Raw genomic sequence first — 27,643 nt, forward strand, 5'->3', positions numbered from 1 at the left:
GACTCGGATGCTGTATTCGAAACCGCATACTATATTACCAGTGTAACTGATTTTGACCAAATGTAGTACGTACTATACAGTATGCGAACGAAATGAAATTTCCAGTACGCCAAAGATACCCGGATGACGTACTGATTTGGAAAAATATCGCCAATATGCATCAGACCATATATACCATACATGGGATATATATTATATCCCATAAGGAAGTGCGGCTGCAGACGTCACAGGTAATTCTGAGGGTAAAAAGGTGAAAAACATCGCGAGACGGCTGTAACGTTGGAGGACCGCACTGGGGATTATATATATTATATATTCACTTATAATTGATTGACTTGATTATGATCTTTTGTAATTCCATTATATGAAAATCACTGAAATCTAAAACTGTATAACATCTGTAATTAAACCATCGTTTCTCACTATATGAAAATTCATTCGTGAATTTTCATATACATTTTACCTTATTAATTATCTGACGACATACAACCTAACAAGTGTAACACCGTAAAGAGTTAAGCTTGCAAGCTAGCGACGTAGGCTACTTACATTGTATTCATATTCAAATATCACGGCAAAAATATGTTTTTATTTTTTTGTAGCAGCTCTCCTCCTCCGTGCCACTATGTGCCCGTAACACTGAAGTCGAGAATGCTTTTCGTGAACTAGCCAGTACTTTTCACTAATGAGAATGCTAGTGCCGTCTAATTGGAAAATACCACGAGGAAATCTGGACGTTTCTTAACTCGCAATGATTTCACGCGACAATGTAACATACTACAAATGTAATCATTAGTGGTCCCATACTGGGTACTACACCGAATAACAGCATGCAGTATACAGTGTATACTTGTGTAGTACGCAGTACATAGTATGCAGTAGGTGGTTTCGAATACAGCCGGAAAGTCGGAGGAACCTCACCTAAACCCCGACTTCAAAATCCAAGATGGCTGCTCTGGGCATCGACAGTAGTGAAAGCTGTAGTATTATACTGTTTATTAGCACTTCTGTCTTATTTGTGTCTGATTAAATCAGTCGTACACACAGTACTGTCTAACGTCTATCTGTGGACGTGTTGCTACGGTGTCTGTATGCGCAAAGTACCGCGTAATGCGTTGCAGCAATATAATACGCGACAATGACAAGACGCCTGCGCAGGATGTAATCTTCGCGAACTCATCCGTTTCCAGGAAGTGATGCAAAGGAAAAAATAAAAAAGGAAGTGTAAAGCTGGCGATGAGACGTTGCGCGGAGCGAAGTAAAGTAACGTGGGCGTATAGGTACGCTTTACTGTTCGCCAGTTAAAATCGATCTTGTTTCGTCGCTGCCTATATTAATGTTTTATATAAAGATGTGTTTACTGATTGCTAGCACAGTGTCTTAATTGGGAATGCTTTGCTGGTTGACGTTAGCTAAGAAGCTACTGAGTAAGCAATCGTGTGCAAATGAAGTTCTGTTTGGACAGCTTGCTTAAATAGCTAGCTAGATAGATAGATATCTTTGACCGAAAAAAATCATGTTTTGATGTCTTTGTTTTTATTTGGTGTGCAATGCCAGAATAGCTCGTTGCAGATAGTTTAAAGCTCATCTCAGCATTTACCCTGCTTAGTGACAAGTGAAAGGGGAGTTTGCGTTAGCTATGTACTGGTTTATGTTATGTAGCGAGTGAAAACGAAAAGGAAAAAGCGCCGGTGTGAGATTGTACTCTGTTTGTTAAGTAGATAGGCAACGTGAGGTGGCTATGAAGGCTAGCTATCGGTCATCGACGGAATTTGTTAAAGTGGGGGCTTTTAGTGCTAGACAACGTTATGATCGCGCATGTTTATCTTAAGTATTGTTGCTTGAAAGTTACCATGGCTCAGTTGGCAACACTTTGCTGTCTAATTCATTTGGGAATTAATTATCTGAGTAACTGATTAAAATGCTGGTTCATGCTGAAGAGGCTGCAGAAGAAACTGGATAGGTTTGTTTTGGGTCACTGCCGCGCAAATTTACAGACTTATCAACGTGCCTACCGGAACACATAAACTCGTGGTTTAAGAGAATTGGACGAATCTGGCAGACCGACCGATAGTATAGGTCACTAGTATCGATCGAAGTTATTATTTAAATGTAAGGTAATTTGGTATAAGACTGGATATTGTTTTGAAGTATGGACGCTCGCCTGCTATGTAACCTAATCCTCTTTATCCCTCTATAAAAGATAGCCTTTGAAAACATGTCTGTATGAAGCTACTGTAGATTGATGACCCTGCAGATATGGTATCACGTTCACTGAGAGCAAAATAGTTTCGCAGTGATACTGGGGCCGCGGAGTTTGCTAACCGAGTTTAACAACGGCGGTGAGTTTTTAAGGTGTGAATGGTGCTGGCAAAGCGACTGTGAGTTTTGTCTACCAGGCAATCTCCACTATAAGCCTGTTTTGAATTATGGTCATGCAAGTTCAGCTGTGGGCTACAAAATGCAATAAGGACGGTAAACAAATGTAAACAGGACTTGCATCTAAAACATTGCAGGACTTAATAAAGGGTGACAAAGGTATGATCATATATATGTGTATTTCCTGAAATGTCAGGTGTGCCTTTGTGTCTTTGGACTCCTTTTTTTAACGGGCCGTGTAATAAACGGCGATATATCGTGTGCTTTGACGCGAACAATACATCGCGGTAACAGGCGCCGATTTAGCTATTTTGACTGTTCTGTCAAGTGTTCTTAAACCTAACGTACCCAATTAGTTTATTGACGCTCTGCTGCATGAACAGCTCAGGCAGAACTAGAATTCCATGCCAGAGCGTGTGTGGTCTGTTTTACCGAGATACTGTACCAGTTGTCTGTCCCTCACTTTTCAGCTTTTCTCTGTGTGCAGGAATCCTTCAACAGGCCTCAGACTGTCCGTAGGGGTCCATGGAGAATTCCGCTAAAGACGACTACAGGATCCAGTCCTTTGACATGGAGACTCAGAAGCTGCTCAAGACAGCTCTCAAAGGTGTGCGCTTACTGTCCATGAACGTGCATGTGCATTGAAATGGTGTTGTCTCCCAGCAACCTATGATTGTTCTTGAAGAGGATTAAGGTTTAGAAATGGATTAAGGAGGCCTTCATTCAGAGTTCCCCTCATTCCTCAACAGAGCCTGGTGCAGTGGATCTGGAGAAGGTGTCCAATGTGATTGTGGACCAGTCACTGAAGGACCAGGTTTTCAGCAAAGAGGCAGGCCGTATCTGCTACACCATAGTCCAGGTAAACAGCTCAGCATGTAGGTAAATGCTGACATCTAGCTACCAATGGTGACAGTGTGATGACAGGAATTGCTAGCCATGATTAGTTGTGAAGGGAAATTGAGGCTTCAGGTAACCCAAAATGGGCAGGATATGTCGTATGTCATTAGCAAGTTGCTCTGGAAAGTCAGATCTTTTGATTTGTTGGTGGTTGACTCTCCTTGCAGCGATTGCTACGCCTCGCTCTCCCCATTGTTCTGTCTCTCTGGCTTTCTCTGCAGGCTGAAGCCAAGCAGAGCAATGGCAGCACATTTAGGCGGAGCCTGCTGAATCGGCTGCAGCAGGAGTTCAAGGCCCGGGAGGAGACACGGGAGCGCTCCTTGCAGGAGTGGGTGTGCTATGTCACCTTCATCTGCAACATCTTTGACTACCTCAAGGTACCAGCGCAACACACACACACACACAGCCACGCTGTGTCTCCCTGCCCTGTCAGGACCTGTGTACACTGTGTGATGTTTCATATCATTTTTTAGATACAAGGTTGTGATTTGGGTTTCGTGGTTCCTGACGTTCCACCCTTCTCCTGGAATGGAGTGTGGAGGGCCAACACTTATCACAAAGAAACGAAACAGAAGAAACAACAAAAAAAAACCTAATCATTTCGTTTTTTAAACCTAACAAACAAAGAAACCACTCAGATCCACAGCCAGACCAAACTCAGTCCCCTGGCACTACAGCATCACACCTGTATTTACATAAGATGATTTACATAAGAACATAAGAACATATTATGACAAGAACAGCCCATTCGGCCCAACTAAGCTCGCCATTTCAATTAAAGAGAATCCAAAACTGCATCAAGTCTGGACTTGAACACAGCAGTGTTCTCAGCGTCAACTACATGCCCTGGCAATCTATTCCATGTATTGATAACTCTTTGTGTAAAATAATACTTCCTTATGTCAGTGCGGGACTTACTTTTCACCAGTGTCCATTTATGTCCTCTTGTTCTACAGACTGAACTTACCCTAAAGAATCTGTTATAGTTAACCGTATTGAGTCCTTTTATAAATTTAAAAACCTCTATTAGATCACCCCTAAGTCTCCTCTTGCTAAGTCTAAATAGGTTAAGTAACTTGAGTCTTTTCTCATAGCTTTTATATTTCATGGCAGGAAATAATTTAGTATAATATTTATGTATATAAGGAATAGCAAAGGCCCCAACACCGATCCCTGCGGGACTCCACTTCGTACAAGGACCCTAAATTTAGGAAGGTGAGGCTCATTAACCAATGGCTGGCTGCAGACAGACAAATTCAGTTCAATTTTATTTGTATAGCGCTTTTTACAACACAAGTTGTCACAAAGCAGCTTTACATTTTTCCCAGCCCTGAGACCCCCTCAGAGCAAGCCTAAGGCAACAGTGGCAAGGAAAAAACTTCCTAATTTACAGGAAGAAACCTTGAGCAGAACCCGGCTCAGAGGGGGAGCCCATCTGCTTCTGGCCGGCACCGGGCAGATAGAATTACATAGAATACTTGAAATTGTACAATGTACTTTAAGACATCTGAGTTTTGATAGACAGTAGTAAATAACAGTAATTATAAAATGTATCCTAGAGAATGTCCGGTTCTTGGCACGCAGTTGGCTTGATGGGCAGGGCAGCAGAGTAGCAGGACTGGAGATTGGGGTGTGACAGACAATTATACTTAATTAACAACTAACCTGTTCAGATGAAATTGATTGAAGAGCTCAGCAATTAACAGGAATGAAAATAGACAATAATCCTTAAACATTTAACAAATTTACTATTAAATAATTAATGGATCTGGGGACAGGGGAAGGTTCTCATTCAGCTGGGTCATGGCTCCTCTAACCTTGACCATGGTGATGCAAGCTGCATAGCTTTAGCTGTTTGATGTAAGCTCTGTGTTGCCCTTTGGGGCAGGTGCTCATTAGCTGTGTGAATTTAATGCTTAAAGTGCATGTTTCAGTGAGTGCAGGCTCATGCTGATTGGCCCCCACTCCCTGTGCATGACCCCCCCCCCCCTTTTGTGCATGCTTTTCCCGCACCAGGTCAACAACATGCCCATGATGGCCCTGGTGCACCCCGTTTACGACTGCCTGTTCCGGCTGGCTCAGTCCGACTCACTGAAGAATGAGGAGGAGGTGAGAGGAACCAGAAAGCGCAGGGGTGCACAACCTGTGACTGCTGTGTCCTGGGTGTGCTTGCCAAAAAACAGCAGTTTAGAGTAAGGGAGAGCATGGCATTCTTTTTCCAGTCACCAGTTTAGTAGCCCATCATTGGCTGCTACCCTACATTCATCCATAGGAAACAGCTGTAATTCATCCAAGGAAGAAGGTCTCAGAAATGCAGTGAGACCATAGTTCTCTGCATGACTTCAGTGGGGGAGCGGCTCACACTTTTGACATATGGGTGGACTGGATTCATGTGAAGGTTTGGATGGCGTGCTATCTCTCTCCCGTTGTAAACAAGCAGCAGTGCCAGGCACTGAAGATCGTTCTTAGTAAGACCTTTTAATTTGTGCTAGAGCCCAACCAATATAGGATTTTTAAGACTGATACCAATTTCAATATTTGAGGATTTAAAAATTCGATAATGATATCGAAGATCGGCTGATCGGCTGATATACTGTATGTTTTTTTTTTTTTTTTCCAGAAACACATAACATAAACAAAGATTTTCCCTAACATTTGTTATGTGTAGTTATTTAAGGGTCCTCACCAAGATAACATGACATAATGCAGTTTAAAAATAAACTTGTTTTATTGTCATAAATAGTACTTTGAACAAACGTACAACAAAATATATTAAAGGTTTGATAAGAGTCGAATGTATAAAAATATTTTTTTTGTCATTAGTTATTACCTTACTGCAACGAGGAATTGCGACTTTGGGATTTCACACTACATGTTTGAAAAAGAAGCTAGATAACTTAGATGTTAGATGCTTGTTCAGCTCACGTTTATTTATGTGTCCCCTCTGGTTTAATAATTTCCAATGCATCGATTGTAACTACAGACATGCGAGTCAGATATTTACCATTGCTTCATTTAGGCAGAATAAGTTAAACGCTATAGTTTAACCGCAGTCTTCCACTGTTTACTCACTAGAACTGCCAGACTGTTTCATAAATAAACCAATCGAGTCTGTCATCAGCTTATCCTACACCACTCAACTACCATAACATTAAACGTAATTTTGATGTTTGACTGATGGTACCAGCTTTCACGTTACTGCAGCAAAACCAGGCATGGCTGACATGAATGTTGTCAGGCTTATTTAGGCTAAGAGGAGAAGTGATGGGGGATATTTATTATTATTTAAGTAATGTATTTCACGCGACAATGATCAACTTACCATGGTCACAGATGATCTCTGTCGTGGGCTACTCTGCTCGACTCTGCTTGTGTAACAGGTGTAGCCTGCATTGCGTATTTAACTAGATGTTACGCCAGTCAGCGAGCGAGCAAGTTTCAACCTGGGTTCTCACTGCTCACTGCCAACCCCCTACGGCCAGCATCGTTGCCAGTTGAACTAAAGGCAAAATGCCTCTAGCCTGTTGGCAACAATGCTAGTTAACTGGGTCTCAGGGAGCAACGTAACCGCTCTGCTACCTGCTACCCCACAGGCTTCATGCAGGGCTCACACGAGCTACTCACTTCAGCTCTGCCACACTTGGGTCAGCTGATTGTTGTGATTTGTGGCATTTCAAACACATGTGTTGCCAATAGTGGAGTTGGTGTGCCTTCTGGTGCACAAACTACGCAATGACAACACTCATAATGCTCATCTTCATCTCTCCGTTTCTTTTTAAACTGTCATTTATCAGCCGTTATAAACACCGATACGGATGTATCTGCATTTAGCTCGTATCGGCCGATAATATTGGCATGCCGATTTATCGGTCGGGCTCTTAATTTGTGCAAACCTCTGTCTCCCCTAGTTTGACAGCTAAAGTTCTTTACTTTACTGTTTCTTGCGACTTCCTCATTGACTGTCCATATATTTTAATCTGTATTAAGTACTGTGTGGTGTCACATTTTCTGTGTGTTTCTACATGTGTATACGCAACCCTGCTTCTCTTGGGAGATCCTGACCTTTGACCTCCCATCTTCCTGTGGCGCAGGTGGACTGTCTGGTCCTACAGCTGCACCGCATTGGTGACCAGCTGGAGCGCATGAATGTGCAGCGCATGGATGAGCTGTTCTGTCTGCTGCGGGATGGCTTCCTGCTGCATGACGGGCTGAGCTCCATGGCCCGCCTGCTGCTGCTGGAGATCCTGGAGTTCCGGGCTGGGGGCTGGAAGCTGAGTGACACGGCGCAGAAGTACTACTACAGCGAAGTGGCTGACTAAGCGGTGGAGTGGGGGCAGGGTGGGGGGAGGGACAACCCATCCAATTGAGCAGACAAGGACAAGAAGGGAGGAAGTGGTGGAGGTGTCATTGAACCACATGTGCAAAGAGCTGGAAGGCCTGAGGTTTGAAGACCACAAGCAGAGAAAAGAGCCGTGTGCACTGGGGACACTGCTTGGACAGGTTATACGAGTAGTGCGATTATAAGAGTAGGTGTTAAAAAAAGGGTTTAAATTTGCAATCAGTTTATTTAGCTCAGATTTGTACATATACACTGCTCAAAAAAATTAAGGGAACACTTAAATCACACAGTGGATCTCGAACGAAATATTCAAGTCGAAAATCTTCATTGATATACATTGTGTAATTCGTTGAGAAGGAGGAGGACATTGTTGCGCTCAGATGTAGACTTTAGGACAGGTGCATAAAAACCAGTTCTAGAAAAATGAAGTAGAAAAGGTTTGCACTCTGAGTAACTGAAAGAAAGGAGCTACTTTTATTAATAAATACAGATAACAGAGCCCTCTGGCTTTTCTCAGTGCTCATGAGAGGTCATTTTGTAGGGCTCTGGCAGTGCTCCTCCTGTTCCTCCTCGCACAAAGGAGCAGATACCGGTCCTGCTGCTGGGTTGTTGCCCTTCTATGACCCTGTCCAGCTTTCCTCATGTAACCATCTCCTGGTATCTCCTCCACACTCTGGAAACTATGCTGGGAGATATAGCAAACCTTCTTGCAATGGCACGTATGGATGTGCCATCCTGGAGGAGCTGGACTACCTGTGCAACCTGAATGGGCTGCAGGTACCGCCTCATGCTATCAGGAGTGACAAGAGCACTAGCAAAATGCAAAACTTGAGAAAAATCAGTCAGGAAGGATCAGGAGAGAGAAATGGTCTGTGGCCACCACCTGCAAAACCATTCCCTTTTTGGGGGTTGTCTTGCTGTTGCCTCTCCTGTCCACCTGTTGCTTTCATTTGCACCGAAGCAGGTGAATTGGATTCACAATCACTTACGCTTCCTAACTGGACAGATCAATATCCCAGAAGTTTAATTGACTGGGTGTTATACTGTGATGATTGAGTGTTCCCTTAATTTTTTGAGCAATATATATGACTGAGGTTAGATCAGAGTTTTTGGTTTGGAAGTGGAATTTGTCATTCCACTTCAGGAGGTGTGATGGGTGGGATATGCAGTTTTAAGTAGAGATGCAAAGGAGTTCAGTTGATAAAATCACTCAATATCGCATTCCAGAACTGCACGCTTGCCTCAAAGTATTCATACAGGACTGCTGTAGCAGCTCGGAAAACACGTGGAAGAGATTGATGTGTTTGATTTTGTAGAAATGAGTGTGGTGATCGGGGGTCAGGCTGCCTCTGCTGTGTTAATGCTTTTAAGATATCAGATTTCCACAAATGTTCTTAGCCTCCTTTGAAACGCCGCATCATCATTTGTTCTGTTGAAGGGGGTGTGTGGAAGTGTTCATTCAATTTAAATAACTTCAGTAGCCAGAAGGTGTGTGTTAAAGACACGCAACCTAAGCACAAGCTGAGCCCCATGGCCTGGGTTTGATCCCAGCTGCATCATCAGCCGATGATGCCCGGGACCCAGAGTGGCAGAGCAGATCAGCTTTGGTCTGCCTAGGATAGGCTTGGGTGTGTCGGCCAGTGTCCTCTCATCTCACTACCCTCAGGCTGCAATTCATTGCTTGGATGACATCAGAGTAGTGCATGTTCTCCAGTCAGCGCCCACTCTGCTTTAGTGTTTTGTGTGATTTGCAGTGTGAAAGGTAACTGCCTGTGTCTGTAGGCATATCGAAGGGTTACATTCGAGGTTGTCAGGTTGAGACAAGCTGAGTATGTAATCAGAGATTCAAAAATAGGGTTGCATATGGGGGAAAAAACTCCACATTTTTACTTAGTGCTTATTCTGCCCTCTTTTTGATAGCATCAATACAATGGATATTCTATCAAGTGTTTTGCCTTTTAAGATATGTACTGAGAGAATCAACACCATGAACATCCTAAATGCCCATTTTAATAGAGTCGTGTTGTTAGATTATTATATCTTTTACTGTAGTTATTATTGGTGTAATGAGGCAATAACCTAGTTGAAATGTAGTGAGAAACAAAGTCAGTGATACTGGTGCAACCACATATAGGCAGTCTCTGCGTTTATGACAGGGCTTTCCTGGAAACCCCATTGTTAAGCAGAGCATCAGGAATTCCTGTATATGCATTTTTCCATAAAGTAAGGCAAACTCTAAGTGAAATTGTCAGATATTCTTGAGATATTAATACTATATAAGTATTTGAGCATTTATTCCTGCACATGAGATACAGTATAAAAATTCAGTATTGTGACAATTTGTTGGAATTTGAAATGAATGTGCCCTAAAATAGTTGGCAGTAGCATTTTTCCAGACGTCCTCAACACAGTCTGTTTGCGAACCAGTTGGCAGTGAAATGGTACCCGCCTTTGTGTTGTTCACCTTAATGAGTTTTATTCTCAGTCTCATCTAACCGCTGATCTGATGCTCATATGTGACTGTTCCTGCTCCAGTTTTTTGCAGTAGCTGCAGTGGTGCTGTGGAACTTTGTAATGGCAGTGAGCGTTAACCAAGAACCCTCCAGCAGCGTCTTATGGCATTGTGCTTTTCATCCAAAGCAGTTCATCCAGGGCTTGAAACATCATCTGGTGCTACAAATAGGGAAAAGTATGTTCTAATATCCTGCTGTGAGCTTTCAAGGATTAAGACTAGTTTTCACAATCATAGTTTATAAAAGCCCGTAAAATGGATTCTTTTAATTCATAAAAGCAGAACACAAAACTCAGTCTCATATGCGAGGGGTAAGCTCCTTTCTAGTTTTAGGAATGTCAGGTTTTCAAGTGTGTGTTCAAGGAAAGGCATTGTGCAACATGGAATCTGAATACTGACACCTGAGTGGCTGGATCGTCTTCCATTCAGAAAATTGCAGAGCTTTGGACGGACTGACCAATAAGGATGTTCCCTAATGGGGTGTAGGTGGAACATGATTTGTTGTATAGTGCATATTTATTGTACTTTTAAAAAATTTTGTAAAAGTAATAAAGTAACTCACATTTTGCCTGACTGGAAATTCAGCTTCAATGCCTTTTCAAGAGTATTATTTTATATGTAATAACCAAATATTTATATCCTTGATTTTCCTATTTGTACAAATATTTGTACCAGGAATGAGTTCTCCAGGTTTGGTATTCAGTTCTGAGTAGCTTTCTAGAAAAGTTATTTCTAGAAAGTTATTACATATTGGAGGTCTTTTCCCTCTACATTTTGTACTGCTGAATTTCTACATGAATTCCTGGTAGATACTGAATTGTTCAAATAAAAAGTGAGTTTTAACTTGCTTGTCTTGTGGTGAATTTAATAACCAAAACAACAATAAAACTGAACACAGCAAGTCCATGTAGGAAACGCAATGTTTAATTACATTCAGCACCCAACTTGAGGAAACAAGACAATGCAGGGTCTCTGGACATTTATTCAACCTGTGTATATATATATATATAGCCACATTTCCAATAACTATAATCCTTATATGGATTTGTTCATTTCAGGTACTTTAGAATGGGTTCCTGTCACTGCCTTGTGCCTGTAAAACAGACATGGATGATGGCTTAATGCCCAGAAGTGGGCACTGGGCACAGTGCGCAATGATAAAAATCTTGATGAAATGAAGCAAATCCTCTCTCCAATGCCCTGGTTCACCCCACAGTGCGACTCCGACGCAGCCATCTTAGTGCACTGCATGGAAAACGGCTCTGGAGTTCCTCCTCCCAGACAGCTACCACCAGCGGAAGTGTGCGAAGGCCCTGTTAGCTTCCGCCATCTTGTGCAGGTCGTTCTTCCTCTTGACTACATTCCCCTCATTGTCGAAGGCGGCCAGCAGCTCCTGGGAGAGCTTCTCGTACATGTGCGTGCGCCTGTGCTTGTTGTCCCTACACTCTGTGATCATCCACTTCATGGCCAGGTAGCGCTTGCGGCTGTTGGTGAGGGGTGTGGGCACCTGCAGAGGCAACCCACACATTCTATTAAGGCTGCTCTGCTGCCACTTCCTGACTTCCATCTCACAAAGGTAAACGTAATGGGAAACACACTTAATGCATAAGTTACAGTGTGTGTCGGAGCGGTAACTGACCTGGTAGGACTTTCCACCTCTCTGGATGCTGGTTAAGCCAACAACTGGCTTACAGTTCTTGAGGGCCTGGTGGAAAATGGTGTAGGGGTTGCACTCTATCTCCATTTTCTGGGTGTCAGGGGCTTTGTGAAATTTCTCCACCTGTTTTCTCTTTATGCTCTCGAGAGTCTAAACGGAACATTTACATTTATTCATTTGGCAGACGCTTTTATCCAAAGTGACTTACATAGGTTGCAGTTCTTTACAATGTTATCCATTTATACAGCTGGATATTTACTCAGGCAACTGTGGGTTAAGTACCTTGCCCAAGGGTACAGCAGCAGTGTCCCAGCAGGGATCGAACCAGCAACCTTTCGGTTACAAGTCCTGCTCCTTAACCACTATGCTACACTGCTGCCCCACAAAGCAGAACAAGCCCAGAACCCCATAAGCAATGCAGCTTGCAACAAGTTCAGCTCTCTAGCTGTCAACATGAGTTTAAATTATTATTGTTGTTGTTTTTCTCATACCTGTGTCATGATACTCCTCGCCAGAATCTTGTTCCCATCTTTCATCATCATATTGATAAATTTACTGTTAATGGCACAACAAAGCGTTATGTACAATCTACCTTAGGTAATATTCACTGACAAGTAATATCCATTGTTAAGTGATCATTCTCTTCCATACCTTACGAGTGGGTCACTGAACCCAGAACAGTTGATCCCGGCTGTCGCTGCCTTTATCGGTCTCACAGCTTTCAATGCGCGTTCCTGTATTTGCTCCTCTGCGAGTTCCGTCTCAGGTACGCTATACGCTTCCTTGCGTGGTTCAGGCTCTAGGTAGTAAGGGTTATACCTGCTCCATCTCACCAGCACAACCCTAGCACACAATATAGGGTTAGTTAGATGGCGAACAAACGTATTCTTCGTTTACAGCAACAATCTGATCAGCATGGTAACATGGCTAACTAACGTCACGTAGCACTACCTTTCTGATACATTTAACGAGCTACATAACTAAGACTGAGTCATCAGCTATGAGTTAGCTGATTGTGCTATATCTACTAGTAACACGTTCGCTTGATCGAAGCCATTATAATAGGATAGTGTCCTTACGTAGCTAGCCGATGCATCAATACATTGTCAACACCTAGTTCAGCTACATGTCATTCAGAACACAGCTCAAATGTATAACGTGTACCTTACATTAAATAATGTTACGATATTGCTGGTAGATACGATATTAAAATGTTCATTCAGATAAAGTTATTTTTTACCTAGGTGTCCAAGGTTTCAATAAGCCCGCTATGGTCGCAGCCATTTTGAAATGTGTGGGGAAGGATCTTACCACATGCTGCCAGTAACGCTTCCTGAGCGCAGGCAAGGACCCCGTCTTACATTGTCCACAAATGCCAGCATTCGAAAGCATAATCAAAATTACGGTTAAAAAATTAAGGTTATGCGTGGCAGTCCATTTAGTTTAACTCATAACTTCGCACTTTTTTAACGATACAACTAGATGGCTGGCCTATGTAGTCTATGCACGAGAAAACACGGCTACATGGCACAACTAGTAGCTTTTCCGACTGAGAAGAGCCCGAGCTTTTTATTTTTTATTCGGCCGTTCGGTAGAACCAAAAGGTGGTTTATTGTTCAGATGCAGTCTACTGCTCCCAGCGTCTTTATTCAGCAATTATACGCTGCGAAATTTTGTATCTTTCCTGCCTTGTTTTATGTGATAAAGTGAAACAGGGTTTTCCATGTTAATCATTTTATTGGTACTCAGAAACTCAAGTTTAATAATATACAACCGATTTGGGGAAAAAAAAAAGTCAATGTTGATATGTGAAGTCTCTCTTGGGGATGTGTCCAAGAAGATTAAGGTCTGCTCGGATACTAGCCTTACAATTATAGCCTTCTGTTGTAAAGATAGAAATTTCAAGGTGTTTAATTGTTTAAGTCATATAGGGCCAAGTGTGTATCTAATCCTACTGGAAGACTCCGATATTATGTTCTGGGAGAATTTGTGTTTTGCCCGGCACAAGATGATTTTACCTGTCTAAATGGATGGCAGCGTGGGCACATATGGCTGTTTAGGGTCATTGCCATTTTCAATGTATGGAAAGGCTTCATTCATTTACATTCATTCATTTAGCAGATGCTTTTATCCAAAGCGACATACAAAAGTGCATATAGTGGGCAAACAGGCACAAGGGCAAGATGTGTACAGGTCATACAACGCAGATAGTGCTGAAGCTGAGCACAAGGTCGGTGTAGCGAGCCAGAACTAGTCTGATCTAAGGTTACATATATCGAATACAATCACTGGGACAATAAAGTACCGCTATACTACCTTGGCAAAAATGTGCTACAAATACAAATAGGTAAGAGATAGAGCTACAAGTAGAAGCCAAGAATCTTAGATTTACAAGGTCAAAATGGCAAGGGTGTCAATCCAGGTAGAGTCTGAAGAGGTGTGTCTTCAGCCCATGTCTGAAGGGTTGGAGTAAAGGAGTTGTTCTCAGGGGGGTGGGGAGTTCATTCCACCACTGGGGGGCGATGATGGAAAAGTCAGGTCAGTGTTTATGAACTCCGAATGGAGGAGACATATTCTTTACAGGAGGAAACTTTATTGCTTGGCCCAAAATGATTTCACCTTTCACCAAATTTGTCATATGGCAATTTTTAGCCATGCTGGTAAAAGGGTTAATATGCACAGCATCTTTCTAATCTAGCTCATAAGAGGACCAAAATAAATGAAATTCATAAAACATTTAAACAAAAAATTGTTTTTAATGCCAAATTACTTGCTAGTAAACTGCCTTTTAACAATGTCACCCTCAAGACTTGCGAACTAGGTTTGCCATAAAAATTGATAGGCAGATGAAGGCTAACTGTGCTAGAATATGTGGGTCACATTACCTCACACAAAATGAAATACTCTAAAGCAAACCTATGCAGCGTTTCCCAATTTGGGCCTGTGTTGTCTCAACTTACAAGCTGTTAAACATCAGACTTTTTTGTGTTCAGAGGAGGCAGGAAATGCATTTCATTACATAAGGTTGAGTTTGTATCATAAAGGATGATATGATGTACTGAGACTCATACCTTTTCACCATCTACAGACCTTGTGACTGCAGCCCCATATTAATCACACTATTCTGCCATGAATATGAGTCTGTGTTATGATACATTTTGTTATATTGCAACCTATACCAGAAAACAGCTTTTTTTTTCCTCAGGCTTGGATAATCCACTTCTTGCTTTGAAAAATTAATCTGTCATGATGCAAATTTAATTGTACCATCAGCAGGTCTACATACAGACCCTTGTTCCCTTGTGTCTTATTAAAGCAATATATGTACCTGAGAAGTCTGCTTCCTCAGTGCCAGCTACCTGTGGTAGAGCAGGACATTTTAAGAAGTTTGACTGTTCCAGCCTCCAGCTGTGATTAGGTTACCACATGGCTAAAAGCTTCATGTAACAAAATTCACTTTCTCCGGAGTGTACACCCCTACCAAACCAGTAGAAGGTGATGTTAGGAGACAGTTTTGTGGAATGGGATGGCGTTTGTTCCGGAGACACGCGATGTGTATTCGAATACAAACGCTGGAGACAAGCGATGTGAGACAAGCGTGTCTCCGGAACAAACGCCATGCCATTCCACAAAACTGTCTCCTAACAGTGATGAGGCTGCTGAATCCTCCCCCGCTCCCAAGGAAACAGAGAGAGAGAAGCACAGGATAGGTTAAGCCAACCTCTTCTGGGAGTACTCCAGAAAGGTGCTATAAGAAGTCCTCCCTTCTTCAAGCACCTGGAATACCCCCAGAATTACAGAAATTCTCCCTTTGGGATTCTCCCAAAGACCCTATTTTAAAAAAACATGCAACAGAACAACCTTAAAATATTGGAGGTAACTTTTTGGTTAAAAGTATGTTATTTTCATTTTGAAAAGCATGAAGATTGCTCTTCTACAGGGTCCTGTATGGCAGGTGAAGTGGCCTTGCCAGTGCCTGTGTTACATGGGCTTCCAGTGTGAGAGGTTACCGCTTTCAATGTATCACTGCAAGAGCCCTCTGCTGGTATGAAGCAAAAACACACCAAATCAAAATCATTTCCTAAGTTTCTTCGATCTGCATACAGGTGCCAAGGTCTTTCCATAAAGGACACGATGTATGCAAAAGAAAAACAAAAATATTTTATCAAAGACCACATTTTAGATCAGATGTACTTAAGTTGTATATACAGCTGCAGAATATTGTGAGAGTTGGTGGCATGTTGGTTTGCTAGTCATCCACCGTGCCCTCCTTCACGATCGCCAGTGCCAGATTCCGAGCCAGGGCCAGTCGCAAAAGTTCAATCTTAGTGCCTTCAATGTCCTCATCCTGAAATCAAAGACAGCACAGGCAGCTTTCTGTGGGCATCTCTCTGAAAAAACTAACAGGGCTGTTAGCTGTTCCACCAACGGCATCCCTGTGGCCCCTTCACCCCACACTACTCTACACTTACATTGCAGCTGGAGCTTAATACCATTTCTAAAGTTCCCAGGGATAATTCTGTGAGAATGCCAAAAAAAATCTGAGAAAGCATTTGTTTGGATGAAGTGCTGAGTGTGCAACAACTGCATTGATTTTTTAGGCTAATTTATCATTTACAGTGCTGGCCAAAAGTATTGGCACCCCTGCAATTCTGTCAGATAATGCTCAATTTCTCCCAGAAAATGATTGCAATTACAAATGTTTTGGTAGTAATATCTTCATTTATTTTGCTTGCAATAAAAAAACACAAAAGAGAAAGAAAAAAAAAGTCAAATCAAGTATCAATTTACACAAAACTCCAAAAATGGGCCGGACAAAAGTATTGGCACCCTTTGAAAAATCATGTGATGCTTCTCTAATTTGTGTAATTAACAGCACCTGTTACTTACCTGTGACACATAACAGGTGGTGGCAATCACTAAATCACACTTGCAGCCAGTTAAAATGGATTAAAGTTGACTCAACCTCTGTCCTGTGTCCTTGTGTGTACCACATTGAGTATGGAGAAAAGAAAGAAGACCAAAGAACTGTCTGAGGACTTGAGAAGCAAAATTGTGAGGAAGCATGGGCAATCTCAAGGCTACAAGTCCATCTCCAAAGACCTGAATGTTCCTGTGTCTACCGTGCGCAGTGTCATCAATAGGTTTAAAGCCCATGGCACTGTGGCTAACCTCCCTAGATGTGGACGGAAAAGAAAAATTGACGAGAGATTTCAACGAAAGATTGTGCGGATGGTGGATAAAGAACCTCGACTAACATCCAGACAAGTTCAAGCTGTCCTGCAGTCCGAGGGTACAACAGTGTCAACCCGTACTATCCGTCGGTGTCTGAATGAAAAGGGACTCTATGGTAGGATACCCAGGAAGACTCCACTTCTGACCCAGAGACATAAAAAAGCCAGGCTGGAGTTTGCTAAAACTTACCTGAGAAAGCCAAAAACATTTTGGAAGAATGTTCTCTGGTCAGATGAGACAAAAGTAGAGCTTTTTGGGAAAAGGCATCAACATAGAGTTTACAGGAAAAAAAACGAGGCCTTCAAAGAAAAGAACACGGTCCCCACAGTCAAACATGGCGGAGGTTCCCTGATGTTTTGGGGTTGCTTTGCTGCCTCTGGCACTGGACTGCTTGACCGTGTGCATGGCATTATGAAGTCTGAAGACTACCAACAAATTTTGCAGCGTAATGTAGGGCCCAGTGTGAGAAAGCTGGGTCTCCCTCAGAGGTCATGGGTCTTCCAGCAGGACAATGACCCAAAGCACACTTCAAAAAGCACTAGAAAATGGTTTGAGGGAAAGCACTGGAGACTTCTAAAGTGGCCAGCAATGAGTCCAGACCTGAATCCCATAGAACACTTGTGGAGAGATCTGAAAATGGCAGTTTGGAGAAGGCACCCTTCAAATCTCAGGGAGCTGGAGCAGTTTGCCAAAGAAGAATGGTCTAAAATTCCAGCAGAGCATTGTAAGAAACTCATTGATGGATACCGGAAGCGGTTGTTCGCAGTTATTTTGTCCAAAGGTTGTGCTACCAAGTATTAGGCTGAGGGTGCCAATACTTTTGTCCGGTCCATTTTTGGAGTTTTGTGTAAAATGATAATTGATTTAATTTTTTTTTCATTGTCTTTTGTGTTTTTTCATTGCAAGCAAAATAAATGAAGATATTACTACCAAAACATTTGTAATTGCAATCATTTTCTGGGAGAAATTGAGCATTATCTGACAGAATTGCAGGGGTGCCAATACTTTTGGCCAGCACTGTATAAATGCCTGGGGTGTCTGACCAGAATGCTTCCCTAGGTTTCTTTTGGTTCAGAGAACCCAAGGTGGCCATTAAGGTGGGTATGCCGGGGGTGCATCTTGTATTTGAGGGTGTGGCTGACCTTCACTGGGTGGTCTGGGTTTGGGGGGGTCTTCCCTGCAATGAGCTCCTCAAGGCAATGCATCAGTTCATAGGTTTGGTCTGCTGAGAAGATCACCTTTAAGAGGATATAAAAGAGATTTTCTACTGAGCACCTGCGTCCAATTACAGCAGGCACCAGAGACCTTGCCCTGCACAGGCGTCAGAGGTAGTCCCACGGGACAGGCTGTGGGAAGGCCCTGCCGCCCGACGCACTCACCTGCCTCTGCTCCAGCAGTGGGAGGGCATCAGTCAGCAGGGTCATCCAGAAGCTCTGTGGCGCAATCTTGGCCGTCATGAGGGACAGAAGGAGCGTGGCTGCCTCACCGAAGCGATTCTCTCCATACAGCTTGTGGAACTCGCGGTACTGCCCTGTCCACAGTACATGCACACACACACACACACTGAGCACAGGCGGCCTGCAGTACACTGTGGGTAATATGGTTCTATCACCCTCCTGAAGTCTTAGTTTTCAAATGAGCCTCTATTTCATAAGCAAGATCATAAGCAAACAAGATTTGTCTCAATAGCCAGTTCAGAAAGTTAGAAACACATTGCTAATATGCAGCCATACAGATATGCATTGTTCAGATATGCAGTGTTTAAGCTCTGGGTTATTGCAAGGGGCGTCATTAGGACAATCTATGGCCAAGTTTAGATCTCCTAGATTCATGTGGCAGTGGGTACACAGCTTTCTCTTGTGACCTAATGTGCAAAAATTTGCCATCAACTTGAGGACTTAAAGGGGACACATTATACAAGTGTGGCAGGCATGTCTGTGTGTCCCACCCCAAACCACACTCTGATTGGCCCATGGGAGCGCACCGAGGAAGGTAAGCCTATCACTAAGCAGCATGGCCGGGCCTAGGTTGTCAATCAGGTCGAGGTCAGAGAAGGTCCCGTGGGTGCAGTAATCCTGCAGGAACCTGTGGGACAGGAAGGCAGAATGTGAGGTGGCATGCGTGCACAACACTATAACACTACAGGGTTGGGCAGGGGTAGCCCACTGTGGAATTGGCTGCGTTTTCTGACCTCTCAGAAATGAGGGTAGCGAAGGCCGCGTCTTTGGCCCGGATGCTCCAGGACAGTGCCGAGCCCAGCCGGTTGTTCCTCAGGGCCTTCTTGGCCATGATCTTGCAGATGCTGCGCACTGCAAAGCCAAGGATTTTGGGGGGGTTAGTCAGTGGTCAGCCTCGACACCCCTCTTCATCTCTGCTCTCTGCCCCCCTAACCTTGCTCAGTCATCTGCCTCTGCTCGCAGATCCGCAGCACCTTCAGGGCTTTGTGCTCCGTGTCCAGGGGGACCCGCTCGATCTGCAGCTCCAGGTACACCCGGCCAAACTCAGGGCAGTGGTCAAAGTAGTCCACTGCCAGTTGCCAGAGGCTTTGCGGGGGGGGGGGGGGGGCAACACAGGAGTGGCTTGTTAATCACATACCCTTGTCAGGCACGCCTGCTCTATTGGAGTGGAACTGGCATACCATTAGTATGTACTACTTGGCAGGCTTTTATTCACTGCATTATGGCTGCTGCAGCACTGGTCAGCCCACACGGACCATCCCAACAGCCATACCTGTGATGGGTGAATAGGCCAGAAGCATACTCCAGCAGGAGGAACTCCCTCAAATTTGAGCCAAAGCTGCGGAAAACAGGAGAGCAAAAGTGACGTTCCAAATGTGTTGTTGCAACGTGCTCACCTCACCAAAGTGAAACAGAGGGTGCACCTACTACAGGCTTGGGAACATAAAAAGTGTTTTATTATTTTCTATTTTCCCTTTTTATGTTTCCTTCATTTCCATTTTATCCTTTTATAAAAATGTTTTTCTGTTTTCATTGTAAAAATGTCCAGAATTTCATCTCTTCCATAAATAATAGAACACATGGCATTTTCACTTTGACTTTAATAAAAAATGCTTAAATTGAGAAAAAACAATTCATATTAATGATGGAATCACATTTTGAAAAGAAAAATAATATGCTTTCTCTATATTGTAATGCATTGTATCTGTTCATTCCTGCACCCAGTTTAAATGCACCCCCCCCCCCCCCCCCCCCCCCACAGAACAATATTTCTGACTGAAGTTACTAGCTAGCTTGCTACATACTTACTACCTGCGCACATCTTCACACTGTGGCGTCACACAGTGCTGTTGACAAAAAGGACGGCACAAAACTTACTGCAGGTTGTGGGACTGGAGCAGCTTGCAGTGGTCCAACAGGTCTGTCAGGTGAGCCACAAACCACCAGTTATTGAGGGCGATGCTGGAAGGAGCACACGGGTTACAACTGCTGAAAAGTCACAACCTCAAACCATGACCATTACCGCAAAGCTGGTAATTAGCTTCCAGTAATTAGGTTTGATTGAGCCATTAAGTGAGCACTGACCTTTACTTGTCATCCCTGCATGCAATTTGTTCTGAATTCCTTACATTTTTGCCAATGTAAGGATGAGTGTTTTGGAAACATTGGCTTAATATGCCTCTTGAACCAGTTCAGTGCAGCCATCATGATTAAGTTTAAGAAAGACCTAATAGTCAATACACCTGACTACCTGTCTGTATTACTAATCTGCTTCAAGGACTCAAATGAAAAGAAGTGTCTTCCAGTAACAGCCTTACTTGTATGCTTCCATTAGACCATACACATTTCCAACAACCCACATCTGTAGCAGAGAACTAACAGCCCATGCTTGTAAAGACAAATCACGATCAGGATTCATTTAACAGCTCAATCAAACCTGATTAACCATGAGGTCAGCCAGGCTGAAAAGCACAGCGCATCGTAGGCTCCCCAAGACTGGGCAGGAGGTGCGCCAAGCTGAGCTCTTTTCACCTGCAGTCCTTGATGACCTGATGGATGTCAAACTCAAAGGCGGCCAGCAGGATGCTGTCGAGAGGCTCCGGCACGCTGCGGGAATCCAGGAACATGTCCAGACTGGACTGCAGATGCAGAGTGAAAAATCACACAACAGCATGCTGCCAAAACTTTCTGCAGAAAAATGTTTTCTTGAATACGCACAGTTCACCCCAAGGTGAGGAATATGAAACTCATCCCATCTACACATACTTACTGATATTTCATTTACCTTAAAATTTTGTCATTTAGCATGCGCTGTTATCCAGAGCCACTCACAAGGAGTAAGAGCAAAGTGCATCCCATAGAGTGGCAAGAGAGATTGCACGAAAAGAACATGACTAACCACGCCCCACTGAATATCACTGAAAACACAGCTCAGAGACCACAAGTGCATACTGTGCTCAACACACAATGCAATATCTACATTATCAGGTGGCTCATTTCACTGCAGTTAGGTCCCATTCCTTTCCAAAATGAACATCACTCGTGATACAATGGTAAGAAGCAGGGCTTGTAACTGAAAAGTCACTGATTCAATTCCCCTCTGGGGGACTGCTTAGGAAAGATATTTAAACCACAATTGCTTCAGTAAATATCCAGCTGTGTAAATGGATAAAACTCTAAGTAGTTCTGAATAAGAGCGTCTGCTAAATGACAGAAATGTAATGTAATGTGTGGCTACCGTGTGGCTTGAGCTGGGAGGCTAGCCTGATGGATTCTTACCCCAGCTGGGGTACAAATCAGCAAGCAAAAAAACAAACAGGTTTTTAAAACCCTGTCAAAATGGCCTTTCGGTACTATGGCGCACTAAGAGCAATGAACTGTGGTGGTCCTCATCGAGGTGTCCATGACTGGTTCAGACTGCAGTTACCTGGGCGTAGTAGTGCAGCTCTGTGGGCTTGACCGTGGGGTGCAAGAACAGCAGACGTGTCACCAGGAAGTGGTACCAGGTGCCCAGCAGCTCCTTGTGCTCCAGGAGAGTGTCTTCATCACCAACCAGGATCTGAAAAACATATATGCTAATATACATTACAAACATCTAGATTGTCATATACTAATGCATATGTGCAATGTGCAATGGTCATATACTAATGCACCAGCGTATGCATATATGCATGCACATATGTGCAAATGCCCACTTACAGGCACTTAAGCTCTGGTGGTCCTCTAAATGCTCTTTTATAGGGTGAAGGAGAACCTTCATCCATCCACAGAACTGTTGATTGTTTAATTGTTAACTGTGTAAATATTTAACAATTTTGTGCACAGGCTGGTTCCTTTTCTTTGTTGGTGTAAAAAAATAAATACTTGGTTTGTGAGCATTTGATGCTTTTGTTTCATTTTTTGTGAGAAGTGTCCACCTGCTTCTTTGCATGTTGTGTATGCCATAGGAAACCAATGATGAGAAACTAAGTGCTTCATTATATCCTGCCTGTTCCAGGAAGAAAGCCTGACCGCGTCCCTGTGAGTGTAATTGGGTGCGACCGTACTGAGCCCCCCACCTTACAGATAGCCTCCAGGTGGCGGTTGCTGGTGAAGGAGCTGTCCTGCAGGCAACGGTTGCACTCCTCGTGCCAGTGCCTCCACTTCACATCGAACTCCGTGAGCGTCTGGGTTCCGCCAGGCTGCCAAACACAACTGCACTGTGAGTCACCCTGCAGACCAACTTATGGTGCTTAGCCCAAGCTGAAATTTGAACCACATTTTGAAATGTGTTTTTGCCCCATATTCAGGGGCTGTATAGGCTGTGAGCGTACGCTGTAGACAGGCATCTTCATCAACAGGCTGTCCAGCAGCTTAAACATGCTCCTGGCTGCTGCCTGCACAGAGGCCTGCTTTGCCAGGACCTGCCTGGCCTCGTCCATCCTTCCCTGGAGCACATAGCTGATGGCCTGGGGGAGGAAAGGGGAGAGGCTGAGTCAGCGCCAAGGGAGACTGTGCGAGGAAGCAGCCATCAGGCAGGTGAGTGTGTGAGGGAGAGTGTGTGTGAGAGAGTGCATGAGGGAGAGTGTGTTTTAGGGAGAGAGTATGTGAGGGAGCAGCCATCAGGTGGGTGGGAATGTGTGAGGGACAAAGTAAAGGAAAGAGCGTGTGTGGGAGTGTGTGTGTATAGGAGAGTGTGTGTCTGAGGGAGAGAGCGAGAGGGACAATATGAGGGAAAGTGTGTGTGAGAGAGAGAGATTATGCAACTGAGTGTGTAGGCGAGAGTGCATGGGGGAAAGAGGGTACGTGAGGGAGAGTGCAGGGCAGGACACTCAGCCTACCACGTCCCAGTAGGCGGGGTGCTCCGTGGGGCTCTCGCTCTGAAGCACGTCCTGGGCCCTCTCATCCACGTCTGCTTTGTGAAGCCTCACCCAGTCCATCAAGTGGAGCAGGAGAGCACCAGCTGAAAGAGGCACAGCATTTACACTCAAAGCCCAGCACATACCTTTACCCAAAAAACTCACCAAGACTGACATCTCTTCTGCAAGGGGGACCTGACACAAGTCAGTTACACAGATGATATGATACACAGAAGATAAAGAATACAAAGGGTTCTACAGCAGACTTACATTACATTCATTTAGCAGACTTTCTCATCCAGAGAAGCATAAGAGAACAGAAGTATGTCTATCCAACTTAAATAAGCAACAGTGTCAGACCAGGCTAACAACACTCCTGGACCAGCAAGCGTGAGCAAAAGACTTCAGTTACTACATCATGAATTGTGCACTTTAAATCAGAAAATGAAATAAAACTGACCAATTTGAGATCCTTCCAACATGTGGGTGGAGAGTAACTAAAAGCCATTTTAGTCCACTGAAGTCATGCTCCACCAAAATAACAGAAAATACCAAAAACTACATAAGAACATATGATGACGAGAACAGGCCATTCGGCCCAACTAAGCTCGCCATTTCTTAATTAAAGAGTATCCAAAACTGCATCAAGTCTAGACTTGAACACAGCAAGGGTCTCTGCCTCAACTACATGACCTGGCAACCTATTCCATGTATTGATAACTCTTTGTGTAAAATAATATTTCCTTACATCAGTGCAGAACTTACTCTTAACTAGTTTCCATTTATGTCCTCTTGTTTTACAGACTGAACTCACCCTAAAGAATCTATTATAGTTAACCTTATTGATTCCTTTTATAAATTTAAATACCTCAATTAAATCACCCCTAAGCCTCCTCTTGCTTAATCTAAATAGGTTAAGTAACTTGAGTCTTTCCTCATAGCATTTATATTTCATGCCAGGAACTAATTTAGTTGCCCTTCTTTGAACCTTTTCTAAAGCTTCGATATCTTTTTTATAGTGTGGTGCCCAGAACTGCACACAGTATTCCAGGTGCAGTCTGACTAAGGCATTGTATAATTTCAATATAACCTCTTTAGATTTATACTCAATACTTTTGGCTATATATCCCAGCATCCTGTTGGCCTTTTTTACTGCTACAGCACACTGCCTAGATCCTGTTAAGCTTGGGTCAACCATTACTCCCAAGTCCTTTTTAAATTGAGCACATTCTAGTTTTTTTCCACCCATGAAGTAGTCTTTTCTAAGGTTCTTATTTCCTACATGCAAGACTTTACATTTATCTAAATTGAAAGTCATCTGCCAGGTATCTGCCCACTACATTTCATGTTACATTCCTTCCATTTATCACAACAGTTTTATACTGGTGTCTTACATCCTTTCCAGAACTGATGCAAAACTGTGCCAAAATATCCACCTCAGTCTAAGACCAGCTCTCTACAGATGACAGATTTACCTTGAGTAATAATAATGTACAGAGCTATTCAGCTACTGTCCCAAGGCCTTTTTAAGAAAAGACAGGAGAGTGTTTTCCTTTTTGTGGGGTTCTGCTAGAACCACACACAGTTCTTCATTATCATCTCTGGCCAATGAAAACCAGGCACCATGGTCAGAGTCGCCCTGTCCATTACCAAGCCCAGCCAATTAGCTGAGAGGCACCCATCAAACTGATAGTTACAGAATGGATTCACATGTGACTGGCAGTTTTAAAGGTAAGGACTTGCATATTTTCTGCAAAGTTGTCCTTTAAAGGTGAGCAATCCCTACCTGGGGCTGCTTCGATGAAAAGAACCTCACAGAGATTCCAGATGAGTTCCACTGCCAGCAGAACTGACACCTGTCATGCAATTTACACATTAATAATGGCAGGAGCAAATCAACAGGGACAGTGCATAGCGGTAACCCCTTAGTACACCATATCTGTATAAGCATCATCTTCAAGTTAATCTGTTTTGATATGCCACTTTCTCCTTCATTTTGCAGAATTAAGTATGGGATCTTTTATTTGACTTTAGGATCCACCTGTCATAGTAATCTATTTAAGATGGAGGTGCAGGTTTGCCACTTAGCTCTCAGATTGAGTTTACAGCATACCTGATTTCCGTGCTTTGTTGCTAGAGTGGTATCTCTTGTGGACACTAGGGAGAGAAAAGGCCAGTTGTCCATGATTTGCATTTTTGTTACCAATAATAACTAGCACAGGAAATGTTACCGAGCGACACACAGTACCCGCAATCTGTTGGAGCTCCTCCATACATGCCCGTATAACTGATCTGTAGTTCTTGCTAATACTGACAAACCTACAAGAAGAAATAGCCATAAGTAAGCCATCATGAAAGGGATAGCAATTGCTTGTTCATGTGGAGCATTTCTATTTACATCTAAAGTAGCAAAATAAGTACACTTGCCCGTGCACAGTCATGCGCATTTAGTTGACCGAGAATGGGTCACATTCCAAACCAGACAGTATACAGCCTTCCTCGTCATACATACTGCGCCTTCTTGTTCTTGCTGGGCACGTCCTCGTTTATTTTCTGGAGCCCCACAAAGATGTTGTGAGACTCGTTGAAGAGTTTCCGCAGGACTGGCGAGTATATGTCCTCATCCTTCCTGACCAGGTGGACAAACGGGCATCCCGGAAGAGCAGACGCGGCACCTGCTAAACATGTACATGAAGAGGCAAAGCAGCCACATCTGACCCAAACTCTGATGTTCCCAATTGTTTTAATTCCATACGTACAGTATATTTGCAGACAGCTACCTGTGGGTTTGTACTTTGTCTCGTAGACAAGGATATCTCCAGGGCCCCACACAAATCCCATGTGTTTTTTGGTAAAGTCGATGCCAGGTATAAGCTGTTGGGAGATCGTAGGAAAATTCCAATCGAGTAATTCTTTCAATCGGCAAATTCGTTTGGTTCACGCTGTAAACGCCAACACCTAACGATTCCTCCTGCTCGACTACAGCTATATTTTCATATTAATAGGCACCCCTGTCATGGCAACTTAGCTATCCGAGTAAAGTGCTTAGCGACAATTTACGTCTACTAGTGCTGTTAGCTGCTTCAGTAAATGTTAACTAGTTAGCGTTAACCCCGCTGAGGTAAGAATTTATGTTACACTCTCAGAAAACACAGCGAATCAGATGGGTACTCAAAAACCGCTCCTCGGAAACCACGCTAGATATGAACTGGAGAGGTGCATTCATTTCAATTAGCTCCTAGCTAGACTTTTATCTCAACCACACGCATAACTAGCTAGGTGACTGGTTACAAGGTACTGCGAATGCACTTCGTTTGATAATGTGCTAGGCAGCAGATTTCGATTATTCTTATGCATGGCTGGCATCCCATCTGACAACGTTCGGTAACTTAACCAAGTTGCCACATGTAAAGCCATACTGACACGAAGGAAAAAAAGTACCGTGGTTGTTGGCTCGACATCAACCTCCTCCATTCCTATGTATAAAATTCGTTTAAGTAGAGATCACAGACACTGTACGTTTGAGACAAATATTACTGGAAACCACAAGACCAGCAAGAACTAGGCGCCTCTGCCACTACTATCGACGAAAAGACCCCGGTGCTCGCGCTTCAGGGAAAGGCTAACGATATGCCTGATCATAATATTACGAGCGAACAGGCGCAATTTTCATACGGCGATGTAGTTCGAAGTTCCGCCAAATCACGATTTACGATTTATGTTGTGTCAGTATTTATATTTTTGTACACTGAAATGGTAATAGGTACCCAGGGTAACTCCACGTTTTTATTTTAACAATATAAAGCATGGAGAAGACCCACCATTTTTCCAATAGTCGTGGAGTCCTTAAATATTTATTGTAGCAATGATTACCTTTGATAAAACTGTATAAGCTGTTTTTTACTCGGGTTGGAATATATTGTTAACATAAGAGTTTTAGGTGTCATAAGACAGTTAATTATATGTAAAACATTAATGTGGTTGCTCCATGACTGTCATTGCCCATGTAAAAAAAAATCATTGAGGTTTCATAGCCATGATCAAGGAAAGATTAAAGATAGTTACGCTGTTTATTTATGAGATGAATACTATGTTTCAATGGAATGTGTCTTTCCTTATGCATCATTAAAAATATTGTTACTCTTTGAAACATTCTGAATATCTGAAACAAGTGGGAGGTAAGATGTATTCTGACCATAAATATAATATATAAACACACATTCTTCTGATTTTACTGACAATGCTGTTCAACTTGTAACTGACTGGGGGGGGGGCGTTCCAGTTTCCATAACATAAAAACAAGATGGCCTCTGCAGAGCATCTGAAATT

General features: G+C 43.2%; 3 protein-coding genes across 6 annotated transcripts; 1 reads left to right on the forward strand and 2 right to left on the reverse strand.

The window, feature by feature from the left end:
* Positions 1–1,227: 1,227 nt before the first annotated feature.
* Positions 1,228–10,697, forward strand: mif4gdb (MIF4G domain containing b). The gene is made up of 6 exons (XM_036553229.1): positions 1,228–1,280; positions 2,867–2,986; positions 3,129–3,238; positions 3,498–3,653; positions 5,293–5,385; positions 7,368–10,697. The coding sequence occupies exons 2-6, from the start codon at positions 2,905–2,907 to the stop codon at positions 7,593–7,595; spliced, it is 669 nt and encodes a 222-aa protein (XP_036409122.1). The 5' UTR covers positions 1,228–1,280; positions 2,867–2,904; the 3' UTR covers positions 7,596–10,697.
* A 360-nt stretch (positions 10,698–11,057) lies between these two features.
* mrps7 (mitochondrial ribosomal protein S7) lies at positions 11,058–13,340 on the reverse strand. Its single transcript, XM_036553132.1, has 5 exons — positions 13,025–13,340; positions 12,436–12,627; positions 12,276–12,339; positions 11,767–11,934; positions 11,058–11,634 (listed from the first exon to the last, which is right to left on the reverse strand). The coding sequence occupies exons 1-5, from the start codon at positions 13,174–13,176 to the stop codon at positions 11,413–11,415; spliced, it is 798 nt and encodes a 265-aa protein (XP_036409025.1). The 5' UTR covers positions 13,177–13,340; the 3' UTR covers positions 11,058–11,412.
* Positions 13,341–14,253: 913 nt separating this feature from the next.
* Positions 14,254–26,915, reverse strand: nup85 (nucleoporin 85). Of its 4 annotated transcripts, none has more exons than XM_036553502.1 (19): positions 26,756–26,915; positions 26,095–26,188; positions 25,827–25,989; positions 25,563–25,633; positions 25,428–25,471; positions 25,101–25,170; positions 23,297–23,418; positions 22,790–22,924; positions 22,535–22,657; positions 21,904–22,035; positions 21,009–21,115; positions 20,355–20,438; positions 19,750–19,815; positions 19,411–19,562; positions 19,211–19,328; positions 19,004–19,104; positions 18,399–18,550; positions 18,162–18,257; positions 14,254–16,132 (listed from the first exon to the last, which is right to left on the reverse strand). In XM_036553502.1, exons 1-19 carry the CDS (start codon positions 26,786–26,788, stop codon positions 16,034–16,036), a joined length of 1,962 nt encoding a protein of 653 aa, XP_036409395.1. In that variant the 5' UTR covers positions 26,789–26,915; the 3' UTR covers positions 14,254–16,033. The 4 variants fall into 4 exon arrangements, with proteins under 4 accessions (XP_036409395.1, XP_036409394.1, XP_036409393.1 ...); XM_036553501.1 differs by having other exon boundaries at positions 25,827–25,992; XM_036553500.1 differs by having other exon boundaries at positions 26,074–26,188.
* Positions 26,916–27,643: the final 728 nt, after the last annotated feature.

Source organism: Megalops cyprinoides, chromosome 19 (assembly GCF_013368585.1).
Source record: "Megalops cyprinoides isolate fMegCyp1 chromosome 19, fMegCyp1.pri, whole genome shotgun sequence".
NCBI classification, from domain to species: Eukaryota; Metazoa; Chordata; class Actinopteri; order Elopiformes; family Megalopidae; genus Megalops; species Megalops cyprinoides.